Source organism: Caretta caretta, chromosome 22, assembly GCF_965140235.1.
Source record: "Caretta caretta isolate rCarCar2 chromosome 22, rCarCar1.hap1, whole genome shotgun sequence".
NCBI classification, from domain to species: Eukaryota; Metazoa; Chordata; order Testudines; family Cheloniidae; genus Caretta; species Caretta caretta.
Window position 1 is genome coordinate 5351908 of NC_134227.1, and position 25566 is coordinate 5377473.

At 46.5% G+C, this 25566-nt stretch overlaps 1 protein-coding gene across 13 annotated transcripts in view; it reads right to left on the reverse strand.

The window, feature by feature from the left end:
* PKNOX2 (PBX/knotted 1 homeobox 2) overlaps window positions 1-25566 on the reverse strand; it is a 753686-nt gene that overhangs the window by 229894 nt on the left and 498226 nt on the right. For all 13 annotated transcript variants that reach the window (XM_048827274.2, XM_048827271.2, XM_048827275.2 and 10 more), the window contains one exon: window positions 10534-10705. In XM_048827274.2, the coding sequence (XP_048683231.1) occupies window positions 10534-10705 (172 nt within the window). The remainder of the gene's footprint in view (window positions 1-10533; window positions 10706-25566) is intronic.

The window sequence follows — 25566 nt, forward strand, 5'->3', positions numbered from 1 at the left end:
CTGATGGCCAGTTTATATCCATTTCTTCTTGTGTCCACATTGGTACTGAGCTTAAATAATTCTTCTCCCTCTGTGGTATTTATCCCTCTGATATATTTCTAGAGAGCAATCATATCTCCCCTCAGCCTTCTTTTGGTTAGGCTAAACAAGCCAAGCTCTTTGAGTCTCCTTTCATAAGACAGGTTTTCCATTCCTCGGATCATCCTAGTAGCCCTTCTCTGTACCTGTTCCAGTTTGAATTCATCCTTCTTAAACATGGGAGACCAGAACTGCACACAGTATTCCAGCTGAGGTCTCACCAGTGCCTTGTATAATGGTACTAACACCTCCTTATCTCTTCTGGAAATACCTGGCCTGATGCATCCCAAGACCGCATTCGCTTTTTTCACGGCCATATCACATTGGCGGCTCATAGTCATCCTGTGATCAACCAATACTCCGAGGTCCTTCTCCTCCTCTGTTACTTCCAAGTGATGCATCACCAGTTTATAACAAAAATTCTTGTTATTAATCCCTAAATGAATGACCTTGCACTTTTCACTATTAAATTTAATCCTATTACTATTACTCCAGTTTACAAGGTCATCCAGATCTTCCTGTATGATATCCCGGTCCTTCTCTGTATTGGCAATACCTCCCAGCTTTGTGTCATCCACAAACTTTATTAGCACATTCCCACTTTTTGTGCCAAGGTCAGTAATAAAAAGATTAAATAAGATTGGTCCCAAACCCGATCCCTGAGGAACTCCACTAGTAACCTCCTTCCAGCCTGACAGTTCACCTTTCAGTGTGACCCGTTGTAGTCTCCCCTTTAACCAGTTCCTTATCCAACTTTCAATTTTCATATTGATCCCCATCTTTTCCAATTTAGCTAATAATTTCCCATGTGGAACCGTATCAAATGCCTTACTGAAACTGAGGTAAATTAGATCCACTGCAATCTACCTTTTGTAAAACCATGTTGTATTCTGTCCCGTTTACCATTGACCTCAATAGCCTTAACTACTTTCTCCTTCAAATTTTTTTCCAAGAGCTTGCATACTACAAATGTCAAACTAACAGGCATGTAGCTACCTGGATCACTTTTTTTTCCTTTCTTAAAACTAGGAACTATGTTAGCAATTCTCCAGTCATATGGTACCACCCCTGAGTTTACAGATTCACTAAAAATTTTTGCTAATGGGCTTGCAATTTCATGCGTCAGTTCATTTAAATTCTTGAATGAAGATTATCTGGGCCCCCCAATTTAGTCCCATTAAGTGTTCAAGTTTGGCTTCTACCTCGGATGTGGTAATATTTACCTCCATATCCTCCTTCCCATTTGTCATCCTACCATTATCCCTAAGCTCCTCATTAGCCTCATTAAAGACTGAGGCATAGCATTTGTTTAGATATTGGGCCATGCCTAGATTATCCTTAACCTCCACTCCATCCTCAGTGTTTAGCGGTCCCACTTCTTCTTTCTTTGTTTTCTTCTTATTTATATGGCTATAGAACCTTTTACTATTGGTTTTAATTCCCTTTGCAAGGTCCAACTCTACATGGCTTTTGGCCTTTCTCCCTTTATCCCTACATATTCTGACGTCAATAATCAGATCCCTCCCATCTTCCCCTCCCTGTTGGCTTTCTGATTTTTCTTTTTTCTGCTTTCTTTCTGAGATGCTTGGTCTACAACTCCTGCCTATGAATTTTTTCCCTTTTGTTGGGATGCAGGCTTCCCATAGCTTCTGCAGCTTTGACTTGAAGTAATTCCAGGCCTCCTCCGCCTTTAGATCCACAAGTTCTTCAGTCCAATCCACTTCCCTAACTAATTTCCTTAATTTTTTAAAGTTAGCCCTTTTGAAATAAAAAACCCTAGTCACACAGCTATTTTTCTTTATCCTTCCATTTAGTTTGAACTGAATTAGCTCATGATTGCTCGAACCAAGGTTGTCCCCTACAACCATTTCTTCTATGAGGTCCTCACTACTCACCAAAACCAAATCTAAAATGGCATCCCCTCTTGTCCATTCAGCAACTACTTGGTGAAGGAATCCATCAGCTATCGCATTTAGGAAAATCTGAGCCCTATTATTATTCTGTTATCTCTGTAATATCTGGTTTCACTTCCTGCACCAGTAGCTCTAGTTCCTCCATTTTGTTACCTAGGCTCCTCGCATTAGTGTACAAACAACTTAATTTTTGCTGTTTGGCCTCGCTCACATTCTTTACCCGATTAGGCACGGACATTCTACCACCAGCATCACCTATGAGACTGGTTTGTACACTACCCTTCCTCCTTATGTCCATTCTCCCACCCACGACTGTATCCTTTCTTACTTTGTTTTCTTCCCTCTCAATGTTAAAATCCAGTGTGGATATTACCTGGACATCTCCCAACCATCTCCCCCAGATTCCTAGTTTAAAGGTCTCTTGATCAGTTGTGCCATCCTAGAAGTCTATTTCCCTCCTTACTGAAGTGAAGTCCACCCCGGGAGAACAGTCCTCTGCCCATGAATGCTTCCCAGTGGCAATACATCCCAAAGCCATCCTTATAGCACCACTGCCTGAGCCATCTGTTGAGCATCATAATCTTGTCACACCTTTGTTGCCCTTCTCTAGGAACAGGCAGAATTCCTTAAGCGTCCGCCCCAGCCTGGCATGGTCTCTCTCGATATGTTCCAGCGACAATCTAGCCATATCATTTGTTCCCACATGAAGGACAATCAGTGGATTCTTTCCTGCTCCCATTAGGATCCTCTTCAGCCTCAGGTCCACATCCCGTATCTTAGCACCCGGCAGACAGCACACCCTTCTGTTCTCTGGATCAGCTCTTGTTACAGGCCTGTCTAGTCTTCTCAGTAAGAAGTCTCCAATCACGTAGACCTGCCTTTTGCTGGTGATGGTGCGATTCTCCATTCTATCCCCTGTTCCTTCTGGCTGCAAGTCCTCTCGATTCCTATTGTCCCTTGCAATCCTCTTCAACCCATCCTGTATCCTCCTGGGGCTCATATTTGGTGTTATCTCCATTGACTCTTGCCCTCTTCCTATGGGACTAGCTGCTCTTCTCTTCTTCCTTGCCCTCTCACCTTCTGTGACCACCTGCTGTGCCCCTTCTTCATTTTCCAACTCCGCAAACCTGTTCCTGAGCTCTGTTGCTCCTTCTCTAGCCCGTCTTTGCCTCTGCCTGGTTCTTTTAGTCATATGTTTCAGCTGCCCACTTTCCTCACCCAGCAGTGTCCCCTGAGAGTTCTTTGGTCCTGCTTCCATCTGCAAGTCTGAGCTTTTCCCTTTGGCCTCTTCATGTCTTTGCTCCATCGTCCGCTCAAACCCCCTTCTAAACTCGACCAGAGTTTCCACCTGCATCTCCAATCCTCGGATCTTTTCTTCCATCAGCTCCATCAGGCAGCACTTCATGCAGATGAAACTCTTTTCAGGTCCCCGCTCCAGGATTATGTACATGCCGCAGCTTCTACATCCAGTCATCTTCATTGTGTCTTCCACTGCTTGGGTCACTACCACTGCTGCCTCTGTGTCTGTCATCGCCCTCTCACCTAAGTCCTGTTAGCCTTCTCTTCCAACAGAAAACCTCCTCCAACAGAAAACCTTTTCCTCCAACAGATCTCCTGCTCAAACTCTCCTGTTTACAGCTCTGTTTACTGGCTCCTGTGCCGCTGCAGCTGTCTGTATTTTTTCCCTTTTTGTTTTTAATAAAATTTACCTTTTTAAAGAACAGGATTTTGGTGTCCTAAGAGGTTTGTGCATGTTGTTTGATTAGCTGATAGCCACAGCTAATTTCCTTTGTTTTCTTTCTCAGCTCTTCCCCAGAGGGGGGTGAAAGGGCTTGAGGGTACCCCACAGGGAGGAATTCCCAAGTGCTCCTTCCTGGGTTCAAGGGTTTTTTTTTGCATTTGGGTGGTTGCAGCGTTTACCAAGCCAGAGTCAGAGAAAAGCTGTAACCTTGGGAGTTTAATACAAGCCTGGAGTGGCCAGTATTAATTTTTTAAATCCTTGCGGGCCTCCACCTTCTGCACTCCGAGTGCCAGAGTGGGGATTCAGCCTTGACGGGTAGTTGGACGTCACTGGTGCCAGAGGGTCCCAGGTCTCGTGAAGAGGCGGGATGGCAGTACCGATACAGCCCAGCCTGGAGCCGCTAGAGCACCTTGTTTCTGGGGACTTAGGACACACTAAATCCTCATGGGCACAGCTGGTGGATGGAACATCTGATTTTTTGTCAGAGTGGACTGAGAGGAAGACTTTAGACCCATGCTTATCAGAATCTCTCTTAATGTCCCAACTAGGTCCTGCAATGGATCTGTGGGGGCGGATTCTCTGGCACTAGAGTTCGACTTCATAGCAGAAGGCTCACTCCTTGCTGATTCAGGTCAATGTGCAGGAGGTGGGGGGGTTCCAAGCCTGGATCCAACTGGGGTCCCATGGTCATCCCATGAGATATCTGCTGAGGCAAAGTGCCCACCCTTCTCGGGTACGGCTGGGGAAGGACTGACAGATACTGCACCGAGCAGCAATGTGAACTTCTCCCAGGCAGTAGACGCAGTGTTGATGGTCATCGCTGACCGAGGAGGACAGTGGGCGGGGGGGGCACAGAGTTTGAAGCCCATAGTACTGGGCATAGTCCGATACCCAAATGCGGAAGTGCAGGGAAGACCCCTGTAATCTACTCTACAATTATTAAAACTATTCAAACTGGTAAAACTACTAATTAATAAAACTATTTACAACTGTTTATTTAGAACAACATCAGAGATGAGGAAACTGAAGGTTCCAATGCAGACCATGCAGCAATGAGAAGGAACTGAAGAAGCAGTTGGTCCAACCCACCCTTTATTGCGTTGGTCGGAAGCACGAGGTGAGCCAGGGTATGTGCACAGACCAATGAACACAACTTTCAAAACTCTCAGACTCTGAGTGCATAGTGCGCATGCATAACCCCAGTGGAACACAATAGGGACAATCACTTGAAGAAGAAGAGAGCTAGTTTGGCTTTCTTTTCAGCTGATAGCATTGGGAACAAACTCAGGAGTAAGAAGAGCAAAGTTGTTACAAAACTCTTCAGTAAGAAAGCGTTTCTTGTTCTTTATATATATCACTGGCAAGTAAAATCTGCCAAACTGTGACTGCAATTTCCACCTTGAAAATGCAGGTAGAAAGCTGTGAAAGGCAGGGATCTAGAGATTAGTATACAAGGAAACTTTAACTTTGAGAAATTGCTCACATTTCTTAAGATAACCACTGATTAACAGTGTGTAAGGTACTGGCAGTAAATCCAGTTTGCCAAAGGCAGAGAGATCATGTCATTACGGTTTCTTATCTGGAAAGTTTTACAAACCAAAAATTACAGTTTGCTAACAATCAGACACAAAAACTAATTTAATAAATCAGAAGCAAGTTACTGATTGTCAGGGCACTTATATTTTTAAACCACACATTTGCACTTGCTAGATAAAGCAGGGGCTATTGGTAGAACCAGTTAAATGACTAAAGTGGAGTCCTCTTGCCTTCGGAACAGTCAGTCATTTGCCTCATGTGTGTGAAGGTCAGTGCAGTTTGTCGCTTTTAATAGCAGTAATAGTGACCATAATGCAATTAAATTTAACATATTTGTGGGAGTAGGGAATACCACTGTAGCATTTAACTTCAGAAAGGGGAACTACACAAAAATGAGGAAGCTAGTTAAATGGAAATTAAAAAGTACAGTCACATAAGTGAAATGCTTGCAAGCTGCATGGACACTTTTAAAAAACACCATAAGAGAGGCTACCCCAAATTAAAAAAAAACACAGTAAGAGACTAAAAAAGTGCAACCATAGCTAAACAACAAAGTAAAGGAAGTGGTTAGAGGCAAAAACACATATTTAAAAAATTGGAAGTCAATTAGAGGAAATTAGAAAGGAGCATAAACTCTGGCAAATCAAGCATAGAAGCATTATTAGGCAGGACAAAAAAGAATTTGAGGAGTAACTCGCAAAAGACTCGGTAACTAACAACAACAACTTTTTAAAGTATGTCAGAAGCAGTAGGTCTGTCAACAACCAGTATATCACAGGTGAGGGGGTGGGATAGCTCAGTGATTTGAGCATTAGCCTGCTAAATCCAGGGTTGTGAGTTCAATCCTTGAGGGGGCCACTTAGGGGTCTGGGCCAAAAATTGGGGATTGGTCCTGCTTTGAGCAGGGGGTTGGACTAGATGATTTCCTGAGGTCCCTTCTAACCCTGATATCCTATGACAATCGAGGTCCTAAAGGAGTACTCAAGGAAGATAAGGCCATTGCAGAGAAACTAAATTAATTCACTGCAGAGGATGTGAGGGAGATTCCCACACCCAAGCAACTCTTTTTAGGTTACAAATATGAGGAACTGTCCCAGATTGAGATGTTGGAACAAACTGATCAATTAAACAGCAATAAGTCACCAGGACCACTTGGTATTCACCCAAGAGTTCTGAAGTAATTCAAATATGAAACTGCACAACTACTAACTAGTATGTAACCTATCACTTAAATCAGCTTCTGTACCAGATGACTGGAGGGTAGCTAATGTGACACCAATTTTTAAAAAGGGCTCCAGAGGTGATCCTGGCAATTACAGACCAGTGGCTTACTTAACTTCAATACCAGGTAAAGAGGTTGAAATTACAGTAAAGAACCAGAATTATCAGACACACAGATTGAACGCGATTTGTTGAGGAAGAGTCAACATGGCTTTTGTAAAGGCAAATCATGCCTCACCAATCTATTAGAATTCTTTGAAGTGGTCAGCAACTATGTGGACAAGAGTGATCCAGCAGATATAATGTACATGGACTTTCAGAAAGCCTTTGACAAGGTCCCTCACCAAAGATTCTTAAGTAAAGTAACCAGGCTTGGAATAAGAAGGAAGGTCCTCTCATGGGTCAGTAACTGTTTAAAAGATAGGAAACAAAGGGAATGAATAAATGGCTGATGAAATTCTATGTTGATAAATGCAAATCAATGTGCATTGGAAAATATAATCCCAACTAAATATACAAAATGGTCTAGATTAGTTGTTACTACTCAGGAAAGAAATCTTTGAATCATTGTGGATAGTTCTCTGAAAATATCCACTCGATGTGCACTGGCTGTCAAAAAATCTAACAATGTTAGGAACCATTAGGAAAGGGATAGATAAGACAATAATATCATAATGCCATTTTATAAATCCAGAGTATGCCCACGTCTTGAATACTGTGGGCAGTTCTGGTTGCCCCATCTCAAAAAAAGATATATTAAAATTATAAAAGGTACAGAGAAGGGCAACAAAAATGATTAAGGGCATGGAACACCTTCCATATGAGCAGAGATGAAAAAGCTAAGGGGGGATCTGGTAGAGGTCTATAAAATCATGACTGGTGTGGAGAAAGTGAATAAGGAAGTGTTATTTACTCCTTCACACAACACAAGAATCAGGGGTCACCCAGTGAAGTTCATAGGCAGCAGGTTTAAAAAAAAAGGGGAAGTACTTCTTCATACAATGCACAGTCAACCTGTGGAATTCATTGGGATGTTGTGAAGGCCTAAACTCTAACCAGATTCAAAACAATAATTAGATAAATTCATGGAGGTTAGGTCCATCAATGGCTATTAGACATGATTGCCAGGGATGCAACCCCCTGCTCTGGTGTCCCTAGCCTCTGACTACCAGAATTTGGGAGGAGACAATAGGGAATGGATCACACGATAATTGCCCTGTTCATTCCTTCTGAAGCATCTGGCATTGGCCACTCTCGGAAGACAGGATCCTGTGCTAGATGGACCATTGATAAGGCTAGGTTTTTGTCATGGGTATTTTAGTAAAAGTCATGGACAGGTCACAGGCAGTACACAAAAATTCAGGGCCTGTGACCAGTCCATGACTTGTACTATATACCCCTAACTAAAACTTGGGTCATCTGGGGCAGAGGATGGCCCAGGGGCACTGCGGGTACTCTGGGTGAGGGAGCCAGGGGTGCTGCGGGTGCTCTGGGGGAGAGGACTGGGGACACTGCGGGTGCTCGCGGGGGCAGTGGCATGCAGCCTGGGATCCCTGCTGGTGCTGAGGGATGGCGAGCGGTAGTTTGTAGCCTGGGATCCCCAGTGCTGCTGGGGGGGAGCAGGCGGGGCTGACAGGCTCCTTATCCGACTCTGCACAGCTCCCCAGAAGCACCGACATGATGTCCCTCATCTCTGAGACAGAGGTGCAGCCATGGGGCTCCGCACGCTGCCCCAAGCGCCAACTCTGCAGCTTCCATTGGCTGGGAACCGTGGCCAATGGGAGCTGTGGGGTGGCGCCTGCGGGTGGAGGCAGAGTGCAGAGCTGCCTGGCCGCGCCTATGTCTAGCAGATGAGGGGCATGTTGCTGTTTCTGGGGAGCCCTCCCCCTCCACCGAGGTAAGCACTGCCCAAAGCCCTCACCCACGCCTGCACCCGAGCCCTGAGCCCCTTCCTACACCGAAACACCTACTGCTGCTGGGGGGGTGCGGTGGCCTGAGACTGCCCCTGCAGTGGTCAGTGCGGCTGGCCCAGGGGCTGCCCGAGCTGCTCAAGCTGCCCCCAGGCCAGCCACACTGGCTGCTGCAGAAGTCACAGACATCCCGGAAAGTAATGGAATCCATGACTTCCATGACCTCCATGACAGACTTGCAGCTTTAACCATTGGTCTGACCCAGTATGGCCGTTCTTATGTTCTTAAACTGTTTCTATAAATTTTAGACAAAGAATTATAATTATTCCTTTCGAAAAATCACAATTGCCAAGCGTATCCAGACTCCTCATTGCTCTAACACAGTGATTTTCAAACTTTTTAAACTGAATACTTCTTTACAAATAATGTAGGCTACCGCATACCCCATCTCAGATAGGCAGAGGTGACATGTGCCACCCCAGATTTCTGCCTTCCATTGAGCCACAGCTTCGAGGCGGGTAGAAAGTTGGCTAGATTGTCGGGCTCAACAGGTAGTGATCAATGGCTCCATGTCTAATTGGCAGCCGGTATCTAGCGGAGTGCCCCAAGGGTCAGTCCCTGGGGCCGGTTTTGTTCAATATCTTCATTAATGATTTGGAGGATGGTGTAGATTGCACCCTCAGCAAGTTTGCAGATGATACTAAACTGGGAGGAGTGGTAGATATGCTGGAGGGTAGGGATAGGATACAGAGGGACCTAGACAAATTGTAGGATTGGGCCAAAAGAAATCTGATGAGGTTCAACAAGGACAAGTGCAGAGTCCTGCACTTAGGATGGAAGAATCCAATGCACTGCTACAGACTAGGGACCGAATGGCTAGGCAGCAGTTCTGCAGAGAAGGACCTAGGGGTGACAGTGGACGAGAAGCTGGATATGAGTCAACAGTGTGCCCTTGTTGCCAAGAAGGCCAATGGCATTTTGGGGTGTATAAGTAGGTGCATTGCCAGCAGATCAAGGGACGTGATCGTTCCCCTCTATTCGACATTGGTGAGGCCTCATCTGGGGTACTGTGTCCAGTTTTGGGCCCCACACTACAAGAAGGAGAAATTGGAGAGAGTCCAGCAAAGGGCAACAAAAATGATTAGGGGACTGGAACACATGAGTTATGAGGAGAGGCTGAGGGAACTGGGATTGTTTAGTCTACGGAAGAGAAGAATGAGGGGGGATTTGATAGCTGCTTTTAACTACCTGAAAGGTGGATCCAAAGAGGATGGATCTAGATTATTCTCAGTGATAGCAGATGACAGGACAAGGAGTAATGGTCTCAAGTTGCAGTTGGGGAGGTTTAGGTTGGATATTCGGAAAAACTTTTTCACTGGGAGGGTGGTGAAACACTGGAATGCGTTACCTAGGGAGGTGGTGGAATCCCCTTCCTTAGAAGTTTTTAAGGTCAGGCTTGACAAAGCCCTGGCTGGGATGATTTAGTTGGGATTGGTCCTGCTCTGGGCAGGGGGTTGGACTAGATGGCCTTCCAACTCTGTTATTCTGTGGTTCTATGATTCTATGATTCGAGAGGTTTTCAAACTGTGCGGCATGCCCCTCCTCAGGGGACCTAGAGGAACGTTCAAGGGGGTGAGCAGTGACGCCACAGGGCTCAGGGATGGAGCGCCATCTTAACCCCCTGACTCACCTCAGTTGGGCACCCAGCCTGTCTGGGTTGTGGGGGGCATGCAACCAAAAGCTGGTAACTCAATGGGGGCTCAGCTCAAAAACTGAGCCATCTCGCATTGCCGCTTGCCCCACCGAACGTTCCTCCAGCACCCCTGGGAGGCGTGCCCCACAGTCTGAAAATCTTGCTACTAAATAAAATGTTTGTCCACCATTACAGGATTTTTCTCACGTACCCCCCAGTCCCGACGAGAGCTCGTGTACCCCTAGGATTATGTGTACCCCGGTTTGAAAACCACTGTCTAGCATATGCTCCTTAAAACACATCCACCCTGAGACTTCTCTAATCTGCTGCCCTTTGGGCTTTAGGTTCAGATGCCTGTAGTGTAAGAGCAAAGCAGTGACCCTGTCGTCTAAATGCTAAACAAATCAATGGGGCTGGTACTGGTCTGAACCAGGGCTTTACCAGGTTGTCCAGTTCGGGATCATCACTGAAGAATGGTTTGTGTTCCTGCTCCTGCTGGTGTACAAAGTTCTCAATGTCCACGTCAAAGCTGGCAGAGGTGATGCACTCGGAGCCCTGTGTGGCCTGCTCACACTTCTCAAACAGCAGCGTCAGGAGTGGGAAAAGAGGATGCCTGGAGAGACAGGAAATCACAACATTCTTTCTGTAAATCACAGAAGATTAGGGTTGGAAGGGACCTCAGGAGGTCATCTAGTCCAAGCCCCTGCTCAAAGGAGGACCAATCCTCAATTTTTGCCCCAGATCCCTAAATGGCACCCTCAAGGATTGAACTCACAATCTTGGGTTTAGCAGTCCAATGCTCAAACCGCTGAGCCAGCCCTCCCCCACTGCCAAAGCTGTCTTGCTGTGTATTTAACAGATTTCAGCTTTCTGCACCAGAGTGTGGGCGAGTATTACATTCACTCACGAGCTAAACAACTTTTCCAGTCTCATTCTCATCTTGTTTTCTAACCTTTAATTTACACTTGCCTCTGGGAGACAGGGGATTGCTATGCTGCTAAATTGTCAAAATGGCAGCCATCCCAACAGGTAAATCTCCCAAACATATCTGTAGGCACCTTATTCTGATAGTTCTATAAAGCAAATTCCACTGGTTGTAATGTCACTGGGTCAGTTACCAACATTACTACAGGGATTACGGTCCAATTCTGATTGGACTGAAGTTGGTCAGTTGGTGCCGTAACTTATAGTTGTTTTGAAGAGGTTTTGAGCAGCTGGATTTGGATGCTCTAGAAACAGGGTAAACTTTCACAGCAGTGGCAGTAATATTTCCTATTCCTAGAGGCTGTGCTATCTCCCCATGGGCCCCTTAGAAGGGAGAGGACACCATCTACAATGCTTGGTTCACATAGGAAGTTCTCCTGTATGATTTGATGTTAGTTCTGCCCATAGTCGCACTAATAACAGTAATAGTGCACAGCAGTCCCGTGGATCACAGCATAGAGGGAGAGCATAAAGAGGCAGCAGAGCATAAAGAGACAGCCCATAGAGTCATATCACTTGCGTACCTATGAAAGGATCCAGTGAGAAGGATCCCAAGGGCTGTGCTCACCTTGACGGGGTCAGACGGAGCCTGGCTCCTCTGGGTTTGACTCTTTAAATCACTGCTTTTGTGATGGCCGGGGGGGAGCCTTTTTCTTTCAGGTCTGTGCCTCAGTGAGCCTAAGTCTGGTCCAAAACTGAAAAAAAGTCTTGGGACCCATGATAATTTAATCCATATGTACTGAACTTTATTTGGTTATAATTCAAAATTTCAACCAAAATAAAATGATCCAAAAATTGAATTTGAACTATTTCCCCCAGTTCGGCCAGCGAGGCTGCAAAAGATCCTCCGAGGCAAACAGACCATTCCCAAAGGGTCTAAGCCTCAACCTCCCTTGCCCTCCTTTCCATGAGTCGCCTCATAATGTACCAGCCCATCATGGCACCTCCCACAATGCATTGCCACCTCCCACAATGATGTTTCCCCCACCCCTGTGTTCCTCAGCCACCCAAGCCCTGACTCTGTGTTTGTGTTTGTTTTGTCTTAGTTAGACTCTCAATTCTCCAGGGCACAGAACCTATCTCTTGTGTTTGGAAAGTGCTGTGTAATTTACAGCCCTCCATCAATGGTTTGTAGTAACAAATGTTAACCATATGTACCACTCCAATACTATTCCATGACCTGCTGCCTTGCGGGCCGCCAACATCCTGCCTTGTGGTTTCTGCAGTTTGCTACCTCTGCTCTTTGGATGTCTGACAATATCTTCATAGATGGTCACCCAACATTGTTGCAGATGGCGCCAACAGCTTGTCCATTTTGAGCCAAAAGTGCCTGAGCACCAAAGACAAAATTGTCAAAAGTGGCCTTGGACTTTGGGTGCTTCACATTGTTGGCGCCCAGTATGAGACATCCAAAACACTGCAATGCCTTAAATTGGGGGCTGTTTATAGATAATTTCAGCCCAACTGACTGGAATGTGCTTCCTGTTTTAATAATTGAATACCTATAAACCTACATTGTATTCTTCTGAATCTGTCTAGCTATGAAATAAGAACTAGTCCTCCAGAATGCACCGTATCACCCCCCAAACCCCACCACAAGTGGATAGGCCACCCCTTTTTAAGTACAACAGAGAACCAAAACACCTTTTCAAACCACTCAGCCCTCTTCTTACCCTGAACCCCTTAGCTGTGGTCAAGATTACCCCTTAGCAAAAGCGGGGGAGGATGAGAGGTCACCTCGATACACTCTGAACCTTACAGTATCTTTCCCACAAGGGAGTGGATATTTCAGTCATGGGCTCATTGTAACATTCTGGAATGTTCTATTTTCTTGATCTTTTAAGGGTATTTGAACCTTTGAAAATAATAACATAAGATAATAAATAATAAATAATAATAATATAATAAATTAATAATACCAGCAAACAATAAAAAGAAGCAAAATAGACAAGTAAAAAACCAAACTTGCCACACTCTGGGACACCTCTGCTATCAAGTTATTTATTACATAGACTCGTCTGGTGCATGTGATGATCCACAAGAACCTCTTCATCTGAGTCTCTCTACTTCCCCAGCCTCATCACCCTCATTTAGATGGGGTAAGATCCAAGTTACCCGGGAAGGAATTTTCTGTAGTATCTGGCTGATGAATCTTGCCCATATGCTCAGGGTTTAGCTGATCGCCATATTTGGGGTCGGGAAGGAATTTTCCTCCAGGGCAGATTGGAAGGCCCTGGAGGTTTTTCGCCTTCCTCTGTAGCATGGGGCACGGGTCACTTGCTGGAGGATTCTCTGCTCCTTGAGGTCTTCAAACTACAATTTGGGGACTTCAATAGCACAGATATAGATGTGAGGTCTTTTTTAGGAGTGGTGGGTGAAATTCTGTGGCCTGCATTGTGCAGGAGGTCAGACTAGATGATCATAATGGTCCCTTCTGGCCTAAATATCTATGAATCTATGAATCTATGAATCACTTCACTTAATTCCCTTGCCTCTTGCCTCTCAGTAGTTAGCAGCCTCTGCCCTGGAAGGATTCCCACGACCTCTATCATTCCTCTATCTCGCAGTTAACAGATTACTTCAGGGAACTTGGAGTGTTCAAGAGATCTTCTCAGAGATCCTTCCTGTCCCATGAGTAAAGGAAGACAGAAGGCAGAAGATTCTGGAAGTAAAGCGCTGGCTTTGTAAGCGGCAGAGGGTTTTGGATTTCTGGAACAATGGCCCACCTTCTGTGGAGAGAGGGGACTGTACAGTTAGGCTGGCCTCCGTCTCAGTAGGAAACCCAATCTCTTTGGGGACAGGCTGGTTAGAGTAGTCAGGAGGGTGTTAAACTGATAGCAAAAGGGAAGGGTAAAATGAGGGAAGATATGAGCATTCAGCCCAAAATCAAGATATTGAGAAGAGAAGGCAACTCACCTTGTGCAGTAACTGTGGTTCTTCAAGATGTGTGTCCCTATGGGTGCTCCACTCTAGATGTGCTTGCACTCCATGTGCCTCAGATTAGAGATTTTAGGTAGCAGTGTCCGTCCTGCCCACACATGCACTCGCCCCATCTCATGCCCTGCACCAGGGCTATATAGTGCTGTGTGGGCGAACTCCCCTCAGTTCCTTCTCTACCATGAAGCTCATTGAAAAGAACTCCGAAGCAGAGGAGAGGAGAGTAGACAGTGGAGCACCTATAGGAGGGCACATCTCAAAGAACCACAGTTACTGCACAAGGTGAGTAACCTTCTCTAATTCTTTGAATAGTGTCCCTATGGGTGCTCCACTCCAGGTGATTCCACAGCAGTACCCCTAACAGATGGATGGGTGTGACGAGGTGTACCTGCCCCACACCAGCCTGAAAGAGTTAACTGTGCTTTGCAGGCTGAGGAAGCCCCACCCTTCTGACTCTGCTGCACATGCTCAGCCTGGAGGCAGGGTATGAAAGGAAGTAGTCCAACTCAGTCTGGGCAGGCTGCTGAAGAGAGAGGACGCAGACTGCAGGCTCTCTCCAGGGAGCTGCTACAGGCCCTGACTACAAAGCCACAGCACACAGAGCTCCAGAGGGACTCCAGGCTGCCTGTTGAGCCTGGAGAAGAGATTGTGCCAGCAGGTGCTAGCCCATTTGAGAATCCCAGAGACCCGGGGGAACCATGGAGCATCACCGAGGGAGAAAGGGTCGGAAGCAGCCCAGGGGAATTAGACTTTTCTCTAGTGAGTGAACTGGGGAGCCAGTCAGCGTGTTTTGGGAGGATCCCCATTGACTCAGTGGTGAGCACCCCCACCACCGCCAGGACCCTGGCCTGGGACACCAAGGAGCAGGGAGGACCCGAGTCCCCCAACCCTGGGTGCCACACACCCCTAAGTTGCATCTCACTTCCCCAACAGGCCATCGGCCATGCAATCCCACAGAAGTGGGTTATTTTAATGACTCCGGCAATTGCGCCACATTACCCTTAGTGGAAGGGCCGTTTTATTGACTCTGGCCATTAGGCCACACTGCCCTGAGTGGAAGGGCCGCTTGATTGACTCCACTAGGCCGTACTACCATGTTTTATAGACAGATTCATGAATACAGGACCTAACTGGCTGCTATACAGTTTTTTCCTTCTTCTATCTGTACGTGACCCAGCTCTTGGGATGGAGAGTACCTATCCTGTGACAATAGAACTTCGGCATTGAGTCTAGAATTGAGGATAAAATAGTGGAGCCAAATATATTCGACATTGGTGAGGCCTCATCTGGAGTCCTGTGTCCAGGTTTGGGCCCCACACTTCAAGAAGGATGTGGATAAATTGGAGAGAGTCCAGCAAAGGGCAACAAAAATGATTAGGGGTCTGGAACACATGAGTTATGAGGAGAGGCTGAGGGAGCTGGGATTGTTTAGCCTGCAGAAGAGAAGAATGAGGGGGGATTTGATAGCTGCTTTCAACTACCTGAAAGGGGGTTCCAAAGAGGATGGCTCTAGAGTGTTCTCAATGGTAGCAGATGACAGAACGAGGAGTAATGGTCTCAAGCTGCAGTGGGGGAGGTTTAGATTGGATATTAGGAAAAACTTTTTCACTAAGAGGGTGGTGAAACACTGGAATGCGTTACCTAGGGAGGTGGTAGAATCTCCTTCTTTAGAGGTTTTTAAGGTCAGGCTTGACAAAGCCCTGGCTGGGATGATTTAACTGGGAATTGGTCCTGCTTCGAGCAGGGGGTTGGACTAGATGACCTTCTGGGGTCCCTTCCAACCCTTATATTCTATGATTGTATGATTCTATGATTCTATGGCATTGGACGCTGAGTCATGAGTGACTGCGAAATCTTCAGAGAATGTGTGAATGGATGTCCAAGTTGCGACTCTATATATATATGTGGCCAGAACATTCTTGAGGAAGGCTATGGAAGTGGAGAGGGATCTCATGGAGTGAGTTTGTATTCTAGAAGGAGGTTGAAGATCATGAGACTGGCAGCAGTAGATAATGCAGCCTGATATCCACCTGGAGAGTCTTTGCTTGGAAACTGGGGATTAGTTCTGTCCGCAATGGAGAGAAAGTCTGGGAGATTTCCTGAAGGGTTTAGTCCTATATAAATAAAAGGCTAATGCCTTCCTGACATCATGTGTGTATAATGACACATCTCTTTTGATCTGTTGTGGTTTAGGAAAGAAAACTGGAAGGTGAATAAATTGGTTTATATGGAAGTCCAAAGATATTTTCAGCAGGAACTTGGGACATGGATGTAGGGTGACCTTGACTTTAAAGAAAAGTAAAGGGGAGTATGTCATTAGAGTCACTATCCCCCCTACTCTTCGATCAGTCATGTTGGCGACTAGAAATGTGGTTTTCACAGACAGGTGTAAAAGGGAACAGGTGGTCATGGCTTCCTAGGGGGGTCTCATAAGACATCTGAGTACAATGTTGAGGTCCCATGCTGGTGTGGGGCATCTGATTTGTGGAAAGAGGTTACCCAATCCCAGGAGGAACCTTCTTGTTGTGGGATGAGCAAAAACAGAAAACCGCTCTATCATATGATGGAAGGCCATGACAGCTGCGAGGTGCACCTTTACAGAGCCTAGAGATAAGCCAGACCTTTTTAGCTCGAGTACAAATGATAGTGGAGAGGATGTAGGTGATATGGGCTTTGAGTCACACCAGTGTTTGAATCTCTTCCACTTTTGGACATATGTGACACGACTGGCTTGTTTCCTGCTTTGCAATAGCACTGTCCATATCCTCAGAACGGGTTGTTTCTAAACCCTTGAACCATCTATCAGCCACGCCTTGAACCTGGAGATTGGGGAGATGAATTTGATCAGCATCCTGGGAGAGGAGATTGGCTGACAAACAGCAAGCTGACATAAGGAAACCATATTTGTCTTGGCCACATGGGCACCACAAGAATAACCTTGGCTTTTTCTTCCTTTATCTTGAGCAGCATCTTGGATATTAGGGGAATTGGTGGAAATGCATACAAGAGTCCTCAGTTCCAATGGAGGAGAAAGACGTCTCCCAGGGAGTGGTGACCCAGACCGGCTCTGGAGCAGAAATGGGAGCACTTTTGTTCTTGGCTTTAGTGAACAGGTCTATCTGTGGGACATCCCAATGTAGAAATATGCAGTGGAATATAGTGGGATCTCTCTCCCATTCATGATCTTGCAAGAAGCATCTGCTGAAAGCATTCGCTGGGGTGTTTTGTATGCCAGAAGGTAAGCAGCTAAGATGTTGATCTGGTGCAATGTGTACCAAATCCAGAGTCTCACTGCTTCGGCGGACAGAGCAGTTTATGTAAAATGTATATGACATGCTGTCCATCATGATCATAGAATCATAGAATATCAGGGTTGGGAGGGATCTCAGGAGGTCATCTAGTCCAACCCGCTGCTCAAAGCAGGACCAATCCCCAACTAACTCATCCCAGCCAGGACTTTGTCAAGTCTTAAAAACCTCTAAGGAAGGAGATTCCACCACCTCCCTAGGTAACCCATTCCAGTGTTTCACTACCCTCCCAGTGAAAAGGTTTTTGTAATATACTACCTAAACCTCCCCCACTGCAACTTGAGACCATTACTCCTTGTTCTGTCATCTGCTACCACTGAGGAGAGTCTAGATCCATCCTCTTTGGAACCCCCTTTAGGTAGTTGAAAGCAGCTATCAAATCCCCCCTCATTCTTCTCTTCCGCAGACTAAATAATCCCAATTTCCTCAGCCTCTCCTCATAAGTCATGTGCCCCTGCGCCCTAATCATTTTGTTGCCCTCCGCTGGGCTCTTTCCAACTTTTTCCACATCCTTCTTGTTGTGTGGGGCCCAAAACTGGACACAGTATTCCAGAGGAGGCCTCACCAATGCCAAATAGAGGGGAATGATCATGTCCCTCAATTTGCTGGCAATGCTCCTACATATACAGCCCAAAATGCCATTAGGTTTCTTGGCAACAAGGGCACACTATTGAGTCATATCCAGCTTCTCGTCCACTGTAACTCCTAGGTCCTTTTCTGCAGAACTGCTGCCTAGCCACTCGGTCCCTAGTCTGTAGCAGTGCATGGGATTCTTCCATCCTAAGTGCAGGACTCTGCACTTGTCCTTGTTGAACCTTATCAGATTTCTTTTGGCCCAATCCTCTAATTTTTCTAGGTCCCTCTGTATCCTATCCCTACCCTCCAGCATATCTACCACTCCTCCCAGTTTAGTGTCATGATTTTTATATGTTTGCCCCGATCAGTGGCAGGAAATGAATACAGGAATTTCTGACTGCTCTGAGTTCCAGCAAGTTGATGTGTACCATGGACTCAACAGGAGACCACCTGTCTTGAATGGTATGGATGTTCCGGTGGGCTCCCCATTCCTATAGGGAGGAATCCATTGTTATTATTGATGTTGGGAGTGGCTGAATGAAGGAGACCCCAGCACAAACATTGTGAGGGTTCTTCCACCATTCAAAGGACTTTTTAACTACCGAGGGCATAGAGAGTAGTTTGTTTAAATGTGTTTGCGTGGTGAGTAAATAATTCTGAGGTACCTTTGAAGGCAGCACATGTGATCACTCTCCTTACAATGTATATTTTTTCATGGTCTGTGTGTATATAAAATCTCCTCACTGTACTTTCCACTTTATGCATCCGATGAAGTGAGCTGTAGCTCACGAAAGCTTATGCTCAAATAAATTGGTTAGTCTCTAAGGTGCCACAAGTACTCTTTTTCTTTTTGCGAATACAGACTAACACAGCTGCTACTCTGAAACCTGTGTGTTGAAAGTGCTCTTGACCCAGGGTGAATCATAGAAACCGTCTGTGGGAGGGTTGGATCGCTATATGGAAGTATGCGTCATGGAGGTTGACGGCTGAGAATCAGTCCCCTTCATCCAGTGATGGAATCATTGCTGCAAGGGTTACCATTTTGAATCACTAAACCTTTACAAATCTGTTGCGTGATCTTAGTTCTAGAATGGATCTCCGACAGCTATTCTCTTTTGGTACCAGGAAGTACCTGGAGTAAAATCACTTCCCTCTGTGTTGTGTAGGAACTGGTTCTATATCACCCAGATTCAGGAGAGTCGATTTCCTGTCGCAAAAGGTGCTGTTGAGCGGGGTCCCTGAAGGGGAACTGGGGTGGGGGAGGAGGAAGATAAAATGGATAGAATATCCTATTGAAATAATATCCTACGCCCACTTGTCCATAGTGATATGTTCTTAGTTCTGACAAAAATGAAAAAGGTGGTCATTGAAGCGGGGGAAATGCACGTATTGTTGCAGCAGATAAGAATGGGTGTGGTAATTCAGGCTACTCCTGGGGGAATTCTGCACCACTGCACATGTGCAGAATTCATGTCCCGCACAGAATATTTTTCTCTGAAGAAAATACATTCTGCCAGAGAAGTGCTGTAGTTATGCCTTTTGCCCACGGAGCTGCTGCAGTGCCAGAACACAGAGAAGCCACTCCCAGTCAGAAGCACCTCTAGCTGTGGATAGGGAAAAGAAGAGGCACCTTCCTCACAGCACCCTTCCTGTGAGGCAAGGTCAGGAGGCATGGGATATGGTGGGGACAGACAGCGTGGGGCACGTGGAGCTGCTTGGGGGTCATAGACTGGGGTTCAGAAGGGCTAGTGGGAGGGGACAGACTGGGGCGGAGTCTGAATGGGAGTGGGGGTGCAGGGACACGTGGGCAGGAAGGTGGCTGAGTGGGGGCACAGAGATACATGGGGAGGGGTACAGGGACTCATGGGGATGGGGGTGCAAGGACATGTGGGGACAGGGCAAGGGGGTGGCTGATTGGGGGTGCAGGGCCACAGGGGGAGGAGGGTTGCTAAGGTGGGAGTGCAGGGACACATTGGGATGGGGGAGGTGGGGTGGCTGAGTGGGGGTACAAGGACACATGGGGACGGGGAGTGCAGGGACACATGGGGACAGGGGCAGATGTGCCTGACTGAATGAGAGAGACTAGGGGTCATCCAGGGTCTGCATGGGGATGGCTCCCTAACAATCCCTTCCCCCCACCTGAACTCTTAAAGTCCCTAGACTTGCTGGTGGTGATGGTACCTAAGGAGTCTGCTGCCTTGTGGGTACTGAGTTGGAGATCAGTGGTCAATCTGGTCAGGGACTGTCTCCTTGTGGTAGATTCTCTACCCAGGGGATTTGAAGCCCACTTTCTAGAGACTTTTTGAGAGGATTCCAGTGATTTCCTCTTTGAAGCTCTAGAGGAGTGTTGCATGGAAGAAGCTGATGCAGTCGGCCTGGTTGGGGACCTATATATCTCTATAGATTACAATAAATGAATCGCCTGTTAAAATTGACATTGTCTAACATTTTGCTTTATACACAATACAAAATGCATTAATATAATATAATAAATATAATACCTGGTACAGTGAAACAAATGAACAAAACTCAGATTGGCAATAAACAGGACAGTAGATGAAAATAACCATTTACATGTGTATACTTTTTTTTTAAATGTAATAACTCCTAGGAAAGAACGGTAAAACATGGACCATTTCCCCCACAGAGCACACTGGACAATTAGTACACAGCAGCACTCTCTGCCATGTCATGTGCCACTGGGACAAGGACCAGACACTTCAAAGAGCTCCCCTATCATAACCCTTCCCCCTGTAGGGGTTCGTTGTGGCCACTGTAAAGTTGCTATGTGGTCAGCGGACTGCACAGCTCTGTGGGAAGCGACCTGGCTCTGCTACACTGGTGCAGCTCATTCACTGAGTCAAAGTGCGACATACTGCATTCATCTTTGTCTTAGAATTTCTCTTTCTCCTCTGTCTGCTACTTATCCACACTGGACTTTTTACTCTGCTCCATCTTTGCTGCATTGTTCACCCCATTTTTCATTGGCTATTTTGCCTTTCTGGTCCTTTTGCTCAGGTCTCCTAAGCAGAATACAAAATCAAAAACATTTGAGTTCAAACCTAGGTGAGGTGAGTTCAGCCATCCATGTGGCAGTGTATCACCAGCACCAATGCACCAACTAGTCTTCCAGGGAACACTCAGCAAATTAAAACAACTCCACGCCCCTACACAAACTCGTCCGGTTTAGACTTGGCTGATGATAGATGCACTTTTAGTGACATCCAGATATCTGTAGGCCTCATCCCTGAATGAGCGGAAATTAGAGCAATCATTAAAACAAGCTGGATTGGAGGGGTGCCAATCAGAATGGGGAGAGGCAATGTGACATACTTCAATTGTGACCTGCACTTCAGAGGTATGAGCCTCACTCCCCTCCCCATTATCCCTGGGTAGGGATGACTCTGCCCAGAGACCTGCACACTCTGTAAAGCTGCTTGCAACTGGCCTTTCATTTTTCTGGTTAATCCCAGATTGGTGAGTTGCCATGTTTCTCATGCGAATAAGGACAGTCAAATCGCTGTCAGTGAAAAAGTAATAAACACTCTGCCTCCTGAAAGAAGAGCTGGTATTTCAGTTTTTTAAAAAACCCAGCTAAATCCAAATACTAATGTTGTGTAAAGCCAGGGGTTCCAAACTGAAGCTGCATTTAAACATGGGCAGGTAAAACTTTCTTTGGCTGCTCAGGCTTATCAAATCCTGAGGAAAGGGGAAGGACAAGAACTGTGTTACAAATAAGTTAACTGCTCTCCAAATCCATACAGCAGGTTGGCAATGGAGCTGCTTAAATTTGTAACACATTCCAAACATGACACCAGATAGCTGGTCTCTTCCTCCCTATATATTTGTGGTGAATTGAAAAACCATGTGCCTCTTCCATTAAGGTCTGAAAGGCGCCTTATTTAATCAAAGCGAGTGTGCTTTAATTTTTTAAAAGTCTTGGACACTTCATGCTCCCAGGAGTCCAGCAAGCTGAAAGATCTATTAAACACATCAACAAATCAGAGGAAGCAACGGATTAGCCAAGCCTTCCAGGACCAAGACAAGAAAGTCGGGTGAAGGGGTTAAACTCTGGTATAAGTCTTCATTTGCAGCCACTAATGCTGCAGCATATTATAGTCTAATCTAGACTGATCCCAGTTTAATGCAAGATTCTCCAAGCCCTGAATAGAATATGTAAAGAAGCCTCGGCAGTCATAATTTAGGCAGCCCTGCAGAGGGTTAGCTGAGCGATATGAAAGGCAAATTCCAGACGGTGTTATGAATTATTGCGCCTTATGAACCTTCCAACTCTCAACAGATGCCTGCTGCCATTTAAACAGCCACTAGATCAATTAGAAATGAAAGGCACAAATCGACCCTGTGCAAGGGCACTAAATTACCAGGAACTAATAATCCAAGCAGTAATGCCAGGTGGTAGGAGTTGAGCAGCGCACCCCCCAACCTCTGTACACTGCACAAATTCCTTTTTCAATTTTATGGAGAGAATTAAAGTGCACACACTAGGTGGAGAAAGGACCAATTTGTAGACCCCTGTCAAATGCTCAGCAAGCAATCTCTCTGACGTGCCTACAGCTCAGGCACTTTCCTTCAAAGAGTCCTAGAAGTTGGAGATAGAAAGTGACAATTAGACTATCTAGCCCAGAGGTGGGCAAATTACAGCCTGCGGGCTGGATCCGGCCCGTCAGGGCTTTGGATCCGGCCCATGGGATTGCTTTTTGTGGTGGCGCAGGCCCCGCACCAATTTCAGAAGCGGTCGGCACCATGTCCCTGCAGCCCGGGGGGCAGAGGGCTCCGTGTGTTGCCCTTGCCTCAAGGCACCGCCCCCCGCAGCTCCCATTGGCCGGGAACGGGGAACCGTCAACGGGGGAGGTCCCTGTGTGGAGAGGGATAGCTCAGTGGTTTGAGCATTGGCCTGCTAAACCCAGGGTTGTGAGCTCAGTTCTTGAGGGGGCCATTTAGGGATCGGGGCAAAATTGGGGATTGGTCCTGCTTTGAGCAGGGGTTCGGACTAGATGACCTCCTGAGGTCCCTTCCAACCCTGAGATTCTGTGATTCTATGATACCTGGAGGCATGGCAAGGGCAGCGTGCAGAGCCCTGTGCCGCCCGCCACCCCCAGGGGCCGCGCAGGGACATGGTTCCAGCTGCTTCCCGGAGCATGAGCCCTGGTCTAATGCTGTGAGTATTTGGTAGGCAACATGGTAATACTGGGGTTTGAAACATAGGGTTTTGAAGGAGTCTGGAAGAATGGAAGGTATTCCAGCATTGGAACAGAGCTTGAAGATACCTGAGGCAGAAAAAAGACAAGTTGGTGAGGGAGGATGACACCATAGCTGGAGTAAAGGAGGAAGCTTACAATAAGATAAGGTAAATTGAGCAGATAGATGGGGCTGGGTTAAATTGTGATGGTTCTTGAAGATAAGGCCAAGAACACTGCACTTTATGATGGTGAGGGGGGAACTAGCCAGCAGAGGAATTGAGGGACGGCTGGTGTGATCTCAGCCACTGCATATTGAATGGACTTGAGGGAGGTCAGGCTGCAGAAGTTAAAGGCAAAAGAGGTGGCAACAGTCATCTGAACCCAAAATGCTGAAGGCCTGGGTGGGAATGTTGTTGTAGAAAGGGAAGAAAAGCCCCTTTTTTGAAGATTTATTTAGAAAGAAGTGGCAAGGTTTAGTTATGGGCTGGCTGCATAGGTCTAAACAAAGGGCTCAGTTGAAAATGATTCCCAGGTAACAAGCCCGAGTGACTGCGAAGATGGTGTCCATGGTGACAGATGAGAGAGCTTCAGGTGAAAGAGCAGGAGCTGTTTCGGCCATGTTCACTTTGAGTTTAAGGCTAGACATCTGTCAGAGAGACAGGGCAAACCAGGAAACTGGATGGAGGGCAACAGGTATGGAGTACAGAGGCAGTTTTGTGAGTTATCAGAGTAAAGATGGTCATCAAAGCCAAGTGAACAGGTAAGATCAATAGCGAAAGGGTTCAAAGAGAGAAAAGGAGGGGATTTAGGATGGAGCTCTATAGGACCCCCACCCACGTGGGAGACGGACAAAGGACGGAACTGAAGAAATGATCACAGAGGAGTGAGGAGAACCAGCAGAGGAGGGAGTCATGAATGCCCAGGAAGCACAACTTCTAGTGCTTTGTCCAGTCTAGTTTCAAAATTCCCAAACAATGGGCAGTGCCAGGTTAAGGCCCAGGGTTAGCGCTGCACTTTCTGAAGCCATGTGACTTCATCAAAATCCGAGTTTTCACATAAAAAGAAGGAATTTAATAGTCTTCACTGTTGCAAAGGAAACACAGAAAAAGTAGTTTGAGCATAGCTCATGCCATTATGTCTGCCTGAGTCTGCAGAGAGCCTGAAACAAAAGCTTTGGCAGATGTGAACTACCCCATGCATTTCAATGGGCATCCTCACTAGCGCCATCCCAGTGCCTGGCAGAAGCAGACAAGTGCAGAGGGGCCAACTCCTGACCCAAGCTGAGGAATCCTGACTGATGGGATAATTACAGGGGATTCCAGCTGCACCACTCTGACCCATGTTTCCCCACCTCCTGCTTCTAGGCACTACATAATAATAATAATTAATATAACCCGTATGGAAAAATCTTGCCTTGCCTGGCCCCAGGGAGATGGGCTAGATAGTCTAATTGTCACATTCTCTCCCCGTGAAGCTACTCCTTGAGAATGAAGGTTCCCCATGCCATTGCCCTGTCTGTATGGAAGAAGAGATGGCACCCTACAACCACATCTCCAAGTGGGAGGCAGGATTGTGGCACGAGACGAGGCTACAAACTTCACTTTACTGAAGTGAGTGTTACTGAAGACCAAATAACAAACAAAACCCACATTGCTAAGTTGAGCACTCAAAAGTTAGGAAAATTCCCAGTTAAATAAATGTAACAGTGCACCTTTAATTCCTCCCCCGCCCCCATGTTACATTATGTTACAGGATCCATGACTGTTTTTTTCCAGAGGCCCCTCTCTCAGACAGTGAAGCTGGATAGTGCTCAGTGATTAGGTAGTTATTCCGTCTTTCTTTTTATCCACCACAGTCTCTGTATGGCCCTAGGCCTTCTACAACACACACCAGCCAAACCTTGCACTGAATACAACATCATTAATTTATTCATAGGCATTTCTATGGCGCTTTCCACTGGATTATCCAAGTGCTTCTCAAACATTAATGAATTTATTTTCACCACACCCTTGTGAGATTAGCTGGTATTATCTCCATTTTACACCTCAGGGACTGAAGCACAAAGAGGCCATAATTGTCAGCAGTGTTCACTAATTTTGGGTGCTTAACTTGAAACACCTAGGGCCTGATTTTTCAGAGTACTTAGCACTTTATAGTACTGTATAGTTCACGCCCAGTGAATTATTTGGGGCAGGTCTTTAGCCTGTGTGATATAGCAGTAGGGTTGCCAGGTGTCTGGCTTTCAACCCTCGCAGCTCTGGTCAGCACTGCTGACCGGGCCATTAAAAGCCCGGTCAGCGGTGCTGTGGAGCTAAGGCAGGCTAGTCCTTACCTGTCCTGACTCCGCACTGCGCCCCAGAAGTGACCAGCAGGTCCTGCTCCTGGGCATGGGGGCCACAGGGCTCCACGCACTGCCCCAGCCCCAAGGACTGGCTCCACACTCCCACTGGTTGTGGTTCCTGGCCAAT